The sequence below is a fragment of the Sebastes fasciatus genome, chromosome 22 (assembly GCF_043250625.1).
Source record: "Sebastes fasciatus isolate fSebFas1 chromosome 22, fSebFas1.pri, whole genome shotgun sequence".
Lineage (NCBI taxonomy): Eukaryota > Metazoa > Chordata > Actinopteri > Perciformes > Sebastidae > Sebastes > Sebastes fasciatus.
The window spans coordinates 2,110,237-2,125,259 of record NC_133816.1 but is presented as its reverse complement, the minus strand read 5'-3'; the positions used below and the strand labels follow the sequence as shown (position 1 = coordinate 2,125,259).

At 42.1% G+C, this 15,023-nt stretch overlaps 1 protein-coding gene across 4 annotated transcripts in view; it reads right to left on the bottom strand.

Annotated features, from left to right (window-relative positions):
* Window positions 1–3,084: 3,084 nt before the first annotated feature.
* Window positions 3,085–15,023, bottom strand: part of nhsl2 (NHS-like 2) — a 244,198-nt gene continuing 232,259 nt past the window's right edge. For all 4 annotated transcript variants that reach the window (XM_074623120.1, XM_074623121.1, XM_074623122.1 and 1 more), the window contains exons 9-11: window positions 13,161–13,278; window positions 4,237–11,588; window positions 3,085–4,188 (exon numbers count right to left, since the gene is read on the bottom strand). In XM_074623120.1, the coding sequence (XP_074479221.1) occupies window positions 11,261–11,588; window positions 13,161–13,278 (446 nt within the window). In that variant the 3' untranslated portion in view covers window positions 3,085–4,188; window positions 4,237–11,260. The remainder of the gene's footprint in view (window positions 4,189–4,236; window positions 11,589–13,160; window positions 13,279–15,023) is intronic.

Sequence of the window (15,023 nt, the reverse complement as noted above, 5' to 3'; positions counted from 1 at the left end):
AAGAACAAACACTAGCTTTGTACTACTCCCTGGCATCTCCTGTGTGGCCCCATCTCTACCACTAAAGCACAATATAAACAGAAATGATAAGGTTTTACCCCACGGGGGGGGCATTTTGTCCTGCCCGTAGCAGGTTAATGTGGCCACTACTGGGGGTCTCAATTAGAGGGAATGGGAGTCTTCTTTACCTATTAGAGCCCCATTTTGAGATTGATTGAATGATAACGTGGATGTATTTTTATATACAAACAGACAGCTGAGCGGGCGGCTCACAGCTAACGGTGCTAATTGTAGATATACTGTATATACATACCGGATTGGCCGCTTCAGCCCGTTGCTGCGATACGTCAACACCGCCGCCATAGTCGGAAGGTCAGGACTGGCCTGTAAACACATACAAGTGAACAGGGGAGCTGCCGTTTTTCTGGATAAAAGGAACTATAACGTAGGAGTTTTGTCTCCAGTTACTTAAAAATCTTGATACTAGGCTATAATCGCTGCAAGACGCTCTAAAGAGCGTGTATCAACATTAGCTAAGCTTGACGTTACATGAACTGAACTATTTACGTGGTGGAAAATATTTTATTTGTCATAAGGAATTGTAAATATTCACGTTTGTCAATATGGCTTTGGCTTATTTTCCTTTGTCAATACTTGTGGAGATGTCCTTATATAATATAATATAACATAACATGTTAGTGCACCTAAAGTTACTTAACATAAATTGAATAAAATAGCTAAATATTGCTGAGTTAACATTACTGTTCCAAAACCCAAGACATGACATCAGCTTTATTGTTTGCGATATCAGACACACATATCGTAAATTTCAAGTTTAAAACACAATATTATGTTAGACATGAAGATGTATAAGCTAACATTAGCTCTGGTCAAGGATTAGCTAACAATAACAAACGCTAGCTAGCTCTTATCTGATGACTTACGGAAGCGAATGTTTTGTAACGATGTAACTTAAACTGTGATGTTGATGATGTGAAAAATTCTAAAAGGAAAATGTGTTAGGAGATTACGAATTTTTAATACCAGACAGACCGGCCGGTGATCCATGAACCGGAAGCAGTACCGTAACGTTCCTGGACCTTTTTTCACCCAAAGTTTTTTTTGGGGGGCGAATCTAACCTACAGTACTACACGTAGATTATAAACACCTGAATATAAAAACGATTCATTGAAATCAGTTGAGAAATGTAAAGGTTATAGTGCTTTTTATCCAGTGGCATCTACGTTTATATATAACTGGGGAAAAAAAAGTTTGGAAACTTGTGTTTGGTTGATTATTTCTCTGTTGTTACAATGCTAATGGTCATTGTATTTTACATCGTTGGAAAACCTGTTTATTTACCTTCACAATGATGTCCAACTTGTAAGGATCATGCATTTGTGGGATGAGCAGCACAGCTGATTATGTGGGGAGCGCCCAAGAAAAAATTGCCAAAATACTCTGTCAATGGTAAACAGTGTATTCTCCTGTTGGTATTGACTCTTGTTTTGAGTTGTTTGGTGGATTGGATGATTGAACTCTCTATCAGTAACAAGGAACAAACAAGACATATTGGCTATTTTACACTTTATTAATTTAATACACCGTCAGGAGCATCAGTAGCGGTGGAAGATCCATACGCAGCCACAACAGCCTGGCACCTCCTCCTCATGCTGGTCACCAACCTGGTCACACGTTGCTGTGGGATGGCGTTCCATTCCTCAACCAGGATTCGTCAGCCAGCGTGGCTGTGTTGGTCACTCTAACACGTACAGCACGCCCAAGCTGTTGAATTGGGTTGAGGTGTGGACTCTTGGCAGGCCGTTCCATTCTCTCTACTCCCACATTGTGGAGGTAGTCTGTGATAACCCTGGCTCTGTGGGGGCGAGCGTTGTTTCTTGGAGGATGAAGTTAGGTCCCAGATTGTGGAGATATGGGATCGCCACTGGCTGCAGAATCTCATCCCGATATCTCACTGCATTGAGATGGCCTTCAATGATGACAAGCCTTGTTTTGCCAGTGAGGGAGATGCCGCCCCCCACCATGACACTGCCCCCACCAAAAGCTGTTACTCCATTGGTGCAACAATCAGCATAGCAGGAGAATACACTGTTTAGCATTGGCAGAGAATTTTGGCAAATTTTACTTGGGCGCTACCTACATAATCAGCTGTGCTGCTCATCCCACAAATGCATGATCCTTACAAGTTGGACATCATTGTGAAGGTAAATAAACAGGCTTTCCAACGATCTAAAATAAAATGCCAATTAGCATTGTAACAACAGAGAAATAATCCACCAAACACAAATTTCCAAACTTTTTTTTCTGAGTTTATATGGTGCTAACAGCTCTAACAGTGAAAACAACAACAACAGTGCTGACAGAGCTAACAGTGTTAGCTTGAGGGGGAACCGGAGGGTGGGCGCCTCCGCAACAGCGTTGTCGATTATGACTCTATTTATTATGAATTTTTGTTCCATGGAGGTTTTATATCTGTTGAGCTTTCCTCGAGGTGAGAAAAGCGATTTAAAAATCTGTTACGCCAACACAATGTAAAGTCTACGGGCCGACTGGGCCGAGCTGGAGAAACTCTACTGTGCAAAATCAGTGGGCCGCTTTTTGGCGTATGTACCAAGCAAGCAATAGGTGCCATCTTGGGGTTTGTGAGTTCTTATTATACATCCATGGGTATGACTCCACTATATCTTTACATAGCAAATAGTTTGCTTCTATATCAATGCTCTGGATATCGTATTGAGCACCTTTAATATAGAAGCAATATGAATTCTGGTCTGTTTTACTGGAATCAGAGCTGTAGGAACACAAATAAAATTGTTTCTTTCATAAACCAGCTTCTGCTATATGAACATGCATAGTAATTTCAAGACCTAAATAAGTAAATAATGACTAAACTTTGGATCAAGAGGTTTTAGTCAGCGTCTCGTGCTTCACACGGAAACACCCAATTAACTAAAGTGCTGCTGCCTCCCCGGGGAAACTCATTAACACCGATTCAGAGAGTAACCTTGTAGGGTTGGAGTAGAAAGCACCAACAACAGAGAGAAAAGCAAACAAACAAAATATTCAGTTTTTAAGCAAGAAAAATAATTTATTTATAATGATATAATAATTTCATCACATTGGCGTTGCATAGCTGCAGAGGGAAGCGTTTGTGTGTGACGCCGCCTCGCAGCTATGCCGTCAAACACCACTGGATGGGGCGGGGGGGAACAGAGGTTATTCAATACATACACGGAATATTCCTTTAAATATGTCTTTTTCAATGAGGAATAACAAAAATAGAATAATTCCAATAACTCTGTCTGTCTCTCTTTCTCTATGTCTCTCTAACTATCATCTCTGTGTCTTTATAAGCTGCCTGTACAGCCCCTAAACTGGGGTTAGCATTGGGTTGGGGGGTTTGTTTCACTTTGCGTGGTGTGGCAGGAGGGTGGGCTTTACCAGCGAAGGACGTCAGTTTTTGTGTTGGGCAGCATGCCTACTCCAATAGTACCCCTGAAATGACCAAACACTGTAAACCCCACCCCTCTGGTATACCCTAAAACAAATTCAAGATACTCTTTGGCCCAAATCTGCAACCATTACCCCTCTTTGTCTTTTTCACCCTCTTTCACTCTCTCATAAAGATGGACCGCATTTACTAATAAAAAAAACTGAAACCTGAGACCAGAAAGGAACAGCTGACCCCCGCAGAAATAGACTACAACCAGTGGGCGACTCCGGAACTGAGAAGTGAAGCCAACGCTGAAGTACCTTAAACCTGCATTCTCTCTACCACCCAGCAGGGGGCGACTCCTCTGGTTGCTAAAAGAAGTCTGATTGTATAGAAGTCTATGAGAAAATGAGCCTACTTCTCTCTTGATTTATTACCTCAGTAAACATTGTAAACATGAGTTTATGGTCTCAATCGCTAGTTTCAAGTCTTCTTCAATACAGCATGATGTTCATTTAGTAAATTATGGTCCCATTTAGAGTCAGATAGACCATAAAGCAGGGGATGCTTTAGGGCGGGGCTACCTTGTGATTGACAGGTCGCTGCCACGGCGTTGTCCGGTCTGAGAGTTGTTCGTGTTTTCGTCTTTCACGGTGTGTTATCAGTTCGTGAAAGTTAATTATAACCCTTTAGGTCGTTAAAAATGTTTTATTCAGCATTCAGTTGTAATTAGCTCCATCCTCTCGTGTCTATTCTAAATATATATAACCAAGATGATGACGGCCAATAACCAAGATGGCTGCGGCCAAAAACCAAGATGGTGACGGCCAATCACCAAGATGGTGACTTCTTAAAACCAAGATGGTGATGGCTAAAAGCCAAGATGGCAACGGCCAAAAAACAATATGGGGACAGCTAACAACCAATTTGGCGACCGCCAAAAACCAAGATGGCGACAGCCAAAAACCAACATAGTGACGGCTAAAAACCAAGATGGTGAGTCTTAAAACCAAGATGGCGACAGCCAAAAACCAAGATGGTGACCTCTTAAAACCAAGATAGCGACGGCCAAAATGCGGAACTCAAGGCTTCAAAACGGCAGTCCACAAACCAATGGATGACGTCAAGGTGACTACGTCCACTTGTTTAAAGCCTTTGTGCACGTGGTGGTAGAATAATAGACTTCTGTAGTAGATGTTTTTTGTCTGTGACTGATCATATCCAAACACAGCACTGACTTGTGGTCGACTTTGTTTTGGAGTCTAAAGTCTGAAGGGATGTTTGATTTATTCATGCTCGTCTGGTGTCATTTTAGTAGCTCTATTCATTGTACTTAAATGACTGTAAACATGTTATTCACACAAACTTTGTTTGGCTTATTCAGATCAATTTTTCCGTTGGCTTTAGAGAAAAGTATCCTCGCCTCAACTCCAAGTCTCCGACTTCTCCTCCTCTGCTTTTATTTACGTCTCCTAGCAACGTTTGGCTGTTCCGCATCTGCGGAGACCGACTGTAAAATTAAACCAAATTAATTAATGGCCGATCGCAGCGCTCCGCACTTCCCCACACCTTTCATCGCTTTGCAGGGGAGCAAACGAGAGAGCGAGAGAGAGGGAAAAGCTTTTAACACGATTACTCCTCTGAGTCACACGACGGCTGAGAAGAAGGGAGAGAGAGGAGGTGAAGGGAAAGATGATGGAGGAAGTGTAAATTTCAGCGTGGTAATCCCCACATTCAGCAGAATCAAACCTTTGCTCCGCACCCTCCTCCTCCACCTCTCCCCTATACTCCTAAAGGAGGGATTAAATATTCAATATATTTCTAGTGTCAGCTCTCTTTTCACACTTTATATAGAAACGTCATTTTCAATATAATAAGTTGTCGACACATTTCAGAGATTGGTAATTTAGTTCTACAGACATTTCTGGGAGGCAGAGCTCCTCGTCAGGGTGAAATATTCCCATTGGTTGGTATGTATGTGTGTGTGTGTGTGTGGAGAGAGCCGAGGGAAAGTTCCCATTGTCTGTACATTTGTTGTTAGTAGACCTTAAAAGTATCAAAAATATGGCACCAAATTGGCAGTAACCCCACCGATGAGATTATCTCTGCCTCCGATGCAACTCTGCCCCTGAAAAACTGTAAAAACGTACACATTCTTCTCGATATTAAATGATTGCAGCGCCCTTTTTACCAGTGTACCCATACAGTATGTCTCTGTTTGTACCTCTGCTTACTTCCCTGCTAAAGACTGTCGAGCCAAATGTGCCACGTTGAAGATATATTCCATCTGTCGACACAGGAAGTAAAACAACACTGTGATGGTACTTTTTAACAACGAACTGTTCCTGTTGTTATTGTGCTAAAACAACACATCCTCTCCCCTTACACTCTACTCATATCTCTCTCCTCTGTTCCCACATTTAGAACAAAATCTGTGGCTATGGTTCAAATCACTTTTTTTTTTTTTTTTTTATCTCCCTTCAAACTTCACCTATGTGTGATTGCTCTGACGGATATTGCTCTAAAGCGGGGAATATAACTACACTACCGTACTCTCGCATACCTGTATATATATTCAACCCAATATCACGCCAAAGGTCCGCCTGTCCACCAGAGGACAGCACTTCAGTGTCACGTTTTGCCTCACAGAGACGTGAATATTACACGCCTGTGTTGATGTGCAGTACCAGCAGGGGGCGAACAAAGCCACGGATCAGGAAGGAAAACCACTTAGTTAAGGTAAGGGAAAATGTCATGGTCACTGACTTAGGATCAGGCAAGAAAACCAATTAAATAGATTAAGGGAAAATGTCATGGTCACTGACCTAGGATCAGGAAACAAAACCACTTAGTTAGGGTAAGGGAAAATGTCACGGTCACTGACTTAGGATCAGGCAAGAAAACCACTTAGTTAGGGTAAGGGAAAATGTCATGGTCACTGATTTAGGATCAGGAAACAAAACCACTTAGTTAGAGTAAGGGAAATTGTCACGGTCACTGATTTAGGATCAGGCAAGAAAACCACTTAGTTAGGGTAAGGGAAAAATGTCATGGTCACTGACTTAGTATCAGGAAACAAAACCACTTAGTTAGGGTAAGGGAAAATGTCATGGTCCCTGACTTAGGATCAGGAAAGAAAACCACTTAGTTTGGTTAAGGGAAAATGTCATGGTTGGGCTTAAAATAAGTATGTAAACACCTACGGAAACAACGTAACATCAGTGCGGAAAACAGTCACTTAACTTAAAAAACAAAACACAGGTCCAACAAACACAGGCCTCCCCGTTGAAAGTCCAGTGTTTGTTGGACCGATCCACCTCCCCATCCTAAGTGGTCTTTCTAACTTTTATACTACGTCACTAGCTCTGAGCGTCGTACGGAGTACGGCAAACATGTGACAAACATCACGTGACAACCGTCGCTAACAATGCACCTCCATGCAGACGTGTAATATTCAAAACTTGACGCTGACACGCTTTCTTCTTGTGGACAGACGGATGTGTTACACACTTTGCCGTGAGACTGGGCTTCAACTAACGATTATTTTCATCATCGATTTATCTGCAGATTATTTTCTAGATTAACTGATTCATCGTGCGGTCTATAAAATGTCAGAAAATAGTGAAAATGTCTTGTTTTGTCAGTCCCGAACCCGGAGATGTTCAGTTTAACGTGATATTTAACAGGTAATCGCCATATCTGAGAGGCTGAAAACAACATTTTCTGCCATTTTTGCGTGAAAAAACCCCCCATTAAGAATTAATCTATTATCAAAATAGTCGACCGACTAATCGATGCAGCTCTACTGTATATGAATGCAGATTTGGGCATATTTTATGTCTATATATATCTGAGTCACGTGAGGCACCAGATTCCCAAACTATTCTTCACAGGTCAGATTAAACAGAAATGCTCCCTTTTACAGCTGTTCTCTTATATTGGCCAGATGTTTGCAAAGGTTGTGTTTGTGTGTGTGTGTGTGTGTGTGTGTGTGTGTGTGTGTACTACCAAGGCAGCTGAAATAATAATAATACAAAAAAATGATAATAAAATGAAATAAAAACACAGTAGGCGCTGCAGCAACACGCCAATAATTCAGTATACAAGGCAAACAAACACAGAGTTTTATAGGTTTATCTTTTTTCATTCACTAAATATTTAAAACAAGCGTCACTTGACTAGTCATCGTAAATGGTGATAATTTATGCATTTTTAAAATCATCATCTTTTTTTTTTTTTTCAGGATGATGGAATACCTGAAGGACTGTTGTGGGGAAGAGAGAGATGTGTGTGACGGGAGTAAACTCTCCTGTTCTTGTGTGGTTCCTCCTTTTCCATCCACTAGGGGGAGCTCTGACTCAATAGCACCGAGGGATGAACGTTTCCCTCCTCCCCCCGCACGGTCCATCCATGCAGGGGATAAGTCAGGTGTTAGAGCTGAACCACTGCTAATCCAAAATCCTCAGACCGTCCACACGCTGATCCAGAACTGAGGGTCGGTCAGGGGCCAAATACAACGGGGGGTGGGGAGGGGTCTTGTTCACCGTCCAAAAGTAAAGGTCCTTTATGCAAAAACACACTCAAACCCTGCCTGTTTCCGTGTTTGTGCACGGATCCTACCCATTCATTCATCCACGTTAATTCCATGTTACTCGAAAGGAAGGTTAAAGGAAAAGTATAAAAAGAGCAAGAAAGAAGGCAGAAGATAAAGCGCTGATAGAAAGATGTTTTTTTTTGCACTCGCAAACTAAGCACAGCATCTATCTTCTTAACAGTCATTCATTGACATTCATCCGGTGTTGTGTCGTCTGCCGAGCTCGGATGCATAGACTGAATGCAGAGAGGTGGAAAGGAGGAGGAAGAGAGATGGGAGAGACTGGGGAAGGTTAACGGAAGATGGGGGGGGGGGGGGGGGGGGGTAGGGGGGGGTAAAAGAGGAAGGGATAGAGAGGCGGTGCTACGTGTAAAAACAGAGAGAGGTTGCAGTATATAGGCGAAGAAAGAGTGTGCTACTGTATTTGCCAGGAGAAGAAGAAGAAGAGATGGTGCTATATGCAGAGAGACAGATGGGAGTGTGTGCTCCAGCAGTGATGAAAGGAGGAGGAGGAGGAGGAGGAGGAGGAGGAGGAGGAAGAGGAGGAGGAGGAGGAGGAGGAGGAGGAGGAGGAGGAGGAGGAGGAGGAGGAGGAGGGTGGCACAGACCACCACCTCACTTCTGACTGTGAAAAACGTGCACGGAGGAGGGCAAAACAAACAGAAACTATTCCTGTAACGTCACTCTGCGACGATGCGGACGGACGGACGGATGCTCAGGCCAGAGCCAGAGTATAGAAGCAAAGAGTCTGGCTGCCGCCATTTTGGACTGAAAACGCATCCATTATCTGTAAATGATCCTATTCAGGGTCGCGGGGGGGAATGGAGCCGGGGTCCACCCTGGTCTCCAGACTATCACAGGGCTGACACACAGAGACACACAACCATTCACACTCACATTCACACCTACGGGACATTTAGAGTCAACAGTGAACCTGCATGTCTTTGGACTGTGGGAGGAAACATGAGCACCCGGAATAAAGCCACGCTAACACGGGGAGAACATGCAAACTCCACAAACAAGGACCCCCAAGCCGGGTTTGAGCGACAGTGCTAACCACCGTGAAGCCCAAATTATATTCAGAATATTTCATTGTTGAACACAGGCCATTCTGGTAGAATATGACGATAGAATAGAAATAATTTAGTTTTACTTTTGCACGGCACTTTTTAGGCGGACGTTATACTGCCATCCGGTCGGCGCTTTCAGTCCAAAATGGCGGAAGCGTAGCGTTGCTGCTGGCCGCTGACGTTGCAATGGAACGAACAATTGACTTTCACTCCTTGGCGATATACGTTCTTTGCTAGAGCTGCAGTGATCTGGGGAGGGGAGGGGGGTTCTGACGTCACAAGACTCCCTCGTTCCAGAGTTCCGAACTCCAGAATCCTCTGAGTTCTGGAATCCTTTTTGCTTCCGTAATCCACTGAATCCTCATGATTCCGGAATCCTGTTGGTTCCGGAATGTGTGGGTGTAGGGAGGTCATTCTAATCCTATCGTAAGAAAGGAGCGGGGGGGGTTGGGGGTGACGACGCGCACGCACACACACACACACACACACACACACACACACACACACACACACACACACACACACACACACACACACACGTATCCACACATAGTGAGGACACACACAAAAAATAGCAAACACATAAACAGGCACATGTACGTTCACTCTCTCTCTCTTTCTTCTGTCTTGTTCTTGGCACTTCCCTCTTTACACACACATGAACACGCACACACACACACACACAGACACACACACACACAGACACACACACACACCGTTAGGTCCCCTCTGGTCTGTTTGTAGTTTTGAATAGTCCTTTGGTCCCGTCACCAGAGACCAAAATGAATAAAAACCCTGTTTAATAACCAGGCCTGCTTCATGCTCTCCGTACAGAAACTCCACAGGCGAGATTTCATCTGCGCACACACACTCGTATGAACACACACACACACACACACACACACACACACACACACACACTCTGTTATCCGGTCTGTTCTGTTTGTCTTCCATGGCGTTACTTCTTAGTCCGTGTGTGTGTGAGTGTGTGTGTGTGTTTGAGTGTGTTTCCCTCCATCGTGTGGGCAGTTTGTAGTCCAAGCTGCTCCTGTACACTATTTTTAGTCTTTGTGTCGACATCCCTGGATAGATGCGTTACAGTTATCTTTGTACATGATTACACACAAATGAAACATGTACAGTATATGGCCGTCTAGCATGTGTGGGAAAAAAATATAAGAAAAAGAAATAATGATGGATGAGAGAAACGTAGCGACGCGGAGGCTGCGCCGCAAAACGACCTCCGACGCCCAAGGGGGGAAAAAAAGTGCTTGCGTTCCAAAAATGTCGCTTGGCGCTTCTGTGGAATGTTTCGTAAAGTGTTCGTAGCATGAGCGACAAAATCTGTGACATGCTCATGCGTCATCTTTGGTGGCAAAAAAGCCACCCGTGTGGTTTTTCTTTGTAAATCCTGCAGCGCGTAGTCCGCTCAAATCCGAAGGTTCAGCTGTCTGAAAATGCTGATGCCTGCTATGGTATTGCCTTTACCATAGAGAGGAGAAGAAGAAGAGTTCAGGTGCCCAGGGTTTTAGGCATATTTGCTTTCTCAGGTGCCTGATCATTAATAATTGACCCTTCAATTGTAGGTCTACAGGTGTCGGTGCTGTAGTGCTACGGGTTGGAGGGTTTTGTTTGAATTGTAGGCCAATCATCTGTATTTTATTCCATTTATTTCTTGGATTCATTGGATCCTCGGTGGTATCCTCGTGGATCAGGAGAACTGGTTACAGATTCATCATCTGGGACTCTTCATCCAGAAGGAGCCAGGAGTAAAGATATCCTCTGAATATCCTTATATTCCCAGTGTCCACTCCACCCATCCATCTACTGACCACATCCCGATGAGGAAAACACGAAGCAGTGTCGACCTTAAAAACCTCAAACCAATATCCACAGATTTCTCGCTTTCCTAGAGGGGACCGGTTTGACAGGGATCAATAACGCTTCAACCGTGGGAGGGACCATTTTGTCCAAAAAATGTGCTCCAATTTGATTGGACAGTGCAAATGGTCAATCAGTAGTTGGAGCGATCCGGTTGGACGTTAGTACGAAGGCCCCGTCTTGCAGTGGGTGGCACATTGTAGAATTGGTTGGTAGCTTTGTCAACAGCAAACGGACCTGGTTAACAACAATACCTCCGCTCACTGATCGTTGGGTTTCCCGGATTCTCCTCCCTCGCCGGCCGTCGACGAGGTGGTCGAAAACTCGGTGACTCGCCGCGCCAGAGGGTTTGTGCTTTTGAGAAGCTCCATGGCGGAGACTCTGGCTCCTCCGCTGGAAGACTTGCTGCCTTTCTTCTGGAGCAGGGCCATGAAGTTCTCGTTGCGGGAGCTCGACCTCTGGCTGCCTAAGGTCAGATTTCGGACGTCGCCGCCGCCGCCGGTGCTGTGCTTCACCGGGGACACTAGGCTCTGGCGGCTGCCGAAGGAGTCCGTCGGCTCCTTGCGGCCTAGAACCCTTCGCTTGGACCTGGGAGAAGAGAAGAGGAGATTATTAGCAAAGGTGGAGGATTTGAAGATAAATTCCACACAATAAATTTGAAATTTACTCCTCAGGCTACTGTAGATGAGTCACACTAAACACTCTGGGTTTTAGGACTCATTCCTGCAGCTCTCTGTTGCTATGGCATGGGTGAAAAGGCACGGAAATGTTCTTGAATGTAGTGCATGTGTGAATAGTGAACTAGCGTTGCCTGAAAGGTTATCCCAGTGATTTACCAGGAACTATGTGTGAAAGAGGACTGACAGGATCCTTTCTTGTTCTTCCTCTTCCCTCCTCCTCACCTTTTCTTCGCTGCCTTTCAAGCTATTTTCAGCATCACGCAAGGTAAAATCATGAACACTTGTTGCTTAGAGACTAGCTTTCTTCTGATTCTGTGTGAGAGAGATTCTGAAAAAAGGACAAAAAAAGAGGCGGCGGTCGTGCAGTAACACACTGTACGTTTGCTAAGGAACCTTATGCTCTGTCCGCCTCACACCTTTTTCAACAAGACAATGAGTCTTTCGTCACGTGCTCTGGGTTATAATAAGCCAGCAGGCAAGCTTGGCATTGGCTGAAACAATTTGTGCTGATAAGTTTATAATGCACTATTTAAGCTTTCCAACTATACGAATATATAACTCGATCAATAAATAAATAAATAGATATGCCATTAAATGTACAAAAAATAACATTAAAAATAAATATAGGCATTAATTAATTGATAAAACATGTATGGATATTTGTTTTAATTTGCTTCTTTATTTATTTATCTTTGTATTAATTCTCCTATCCGCCTACTTTTCTATTTAATTCTCCCTTTTATTTTTTTTATTTCATTTTCCATTTTTTGCATAGATTTTTTTTATTTTTTATCTTATTTTTTTTAATTTTATTAATTCTTAAATTATGTATTTATTTCTGCATGATTTTCCCTTTGCATTTCCCCCCCTAATTATTTCCCCAAACTTATTTATCAGAAATAAATAAGTATTTTTTTCTTTTAACATTTCTTTATGCATGTTTGCCTCATTATGCAAATGAGGGGGCTGTCATTCAACGTGTGTCATGGGATCAACTTTTCGCCTACTGGTTGGTCAACAAAAGACTGCATAGATCAACTAAATACATAAATAAATATATAAATTGAATAATGAATAAATAAATCTAAAAATAAATGCAAAATTTTAAAAGTTAATAAAAAATAAATAAATAAATAAATAAAAGGGGATATTAAATAGAAGAGAAGATAGTTAAAGAAATACAAAGGTAAATAAATAAAGATGAACATTAAAACAGAAATATAATTTTATGTCACATTTGATCAATTAATTAATGCCTTCATTTATTTTTTATATTATTTTGGTACATTTAATGGCATATTTATTAATCGAGTCATTTATTTATTTTGTTATTATTATTAAAATTCTATTTAGTTTGATTTTGGCAGGTTCTGTCCTCCATATCGAACGGCCTCTTGAGAAAATGCATCTAGTGTAATATCATTGTTTTATAGTCTGTATGTAGACTGTATATTGGCTGTATGTGTGTGCATGTTCAAACCTGTGAATAATAGTGAACAGGTCTTCGGTGGTGTGTGTTGAGGGTGTGCTGGCCAACAAGTCGTCATCTGTTTCCTCGGCGATGTGCAGTATCGTCTTCTCATTGGCCGCCGAGTCATCTGAGCAAGACAGAGAAATCTTATTAAAACATCATAAATGACGTATTTTTAGTTCAGCCCATCATTTCTGCGGTTGCTTCACCAAAGCCAATATTCATAATACAAGTGTATGCAAGTCAAGTAAATGTGACTCAGTTACACAGAGAAACAGTTAATAATTAGATAATAATGATAAATGTCATCTTCACTGTTACAAACAGCGGGAACCAGTCTGTGTTTTGATGTGGTCCAATTTTAGAGCAATTGGGTTTTGATTTGCTTAAAAACAAGAGAAATCTCCTCTGGCAGAATCAGGAGGTTCTGAGTTATCAAACGCAGCGGGGAAGGATCCTAATCAAATGCAGCAGCTCTGACAGGCTATCATTAAACACGTGCATAGGAAATGAGAAGAAAAAGGTTGGGAGTTCCACTGCTTCTGATTAAGATCAAACAGAATTTACGAGCTAATATGTGTCGGTCTATTTCATTGTACAGCGTAGACTGCATATAAGTGGACTTGGTCGCGGTTTTGAAGCCTCGAGTTTGGCGTTTTGACCGTCGCCATTTTGATATTTTGGAACCACAAGTGACACGAGAGGGTTTGAGCACAACCAAGAACAACCGAACGCTGAGTAAGACATTTTTTGGTGAACAAAATGTTACAATTAACTTTCATGAACTGAAAACAGACAGTGAAAGGGTTAAAGTTCAACGACAAAAACACGGACAACTCCCAGACTGGACAACGTCGTGGTAGCGACCTGTCAATCACAAGGTAGCCCCGCCCTAAAGCATCCCCTGCTTTATGGTCTAGTCAAGGGGTCAGCAACCTTTACTATGAAAAGAGACATTTTAGGCAAAAATCTGTCTGGAGCCGCAAAACATCTGATCATTGTGATGAAGGTAACACAGTTTACAGTCTAAGTATATAGTATATAAGTCTAATGTAGTGAGGGCCAAAGAAACAATGTACTACGGAGTATTAGGGCCACATTGAGGGAAAAAACATCTGAGATTTACAGAATAAAGTCAGAACTTTATGATAAAAAAGTCGGAATATTACGAGAAAAAAGTCGGAATATTGTGAAAATAAAGTCATAACTTTACGAGAAAAAAAGTCGTAGTGTAACGAGAATAAAGTCATAACTTTACGAGAAAAAAAAGAAAATAACACGTAAAATTACTACTTTATAATAATATGACTTTATTCGAATAATACTACGACTTTTTTCCTCGTAAACCTATGACTTTGTCATAATATTATGACTTTATTGCCATAATATTATGACTTTATTCTCAAAATCTCAGATTTATTCTATACAACCAGACTTCTTGTCTGATGAATTACTTGCGTTAAAACAACACCTTTATACCTTCCTTTATCACTGAAAAAGTACACTCATATTCTTATTACACTACACTTACATGAAAGACAAACAGCTACCCGTGCTTGTGACAAATAGAAGCTGTTAGCCATATTTTGGCATAAATGTGAAGGTTTGGAACACACTGAGTGTACAGATGGTGAGCAGTGTTTTAGTGATTTGAGTTTCAACAGACATTTTGATCCTTTTATTTCACCGTGAAACTGGGTCTCCATTGTAATCCATTGTAACTGGTGTGATTCCAAGCTGACTACAGCTGCTGTCCCTACAAACCGAGTGCTCCTTTTGAATGTTTCTTCAGCTTTGTAAAGTCTTTTAAATGTTAAAGTAAAGCTGGAGTTACAGTATAACTGTGTGAACAAACATGCCTGATGCAGCCTT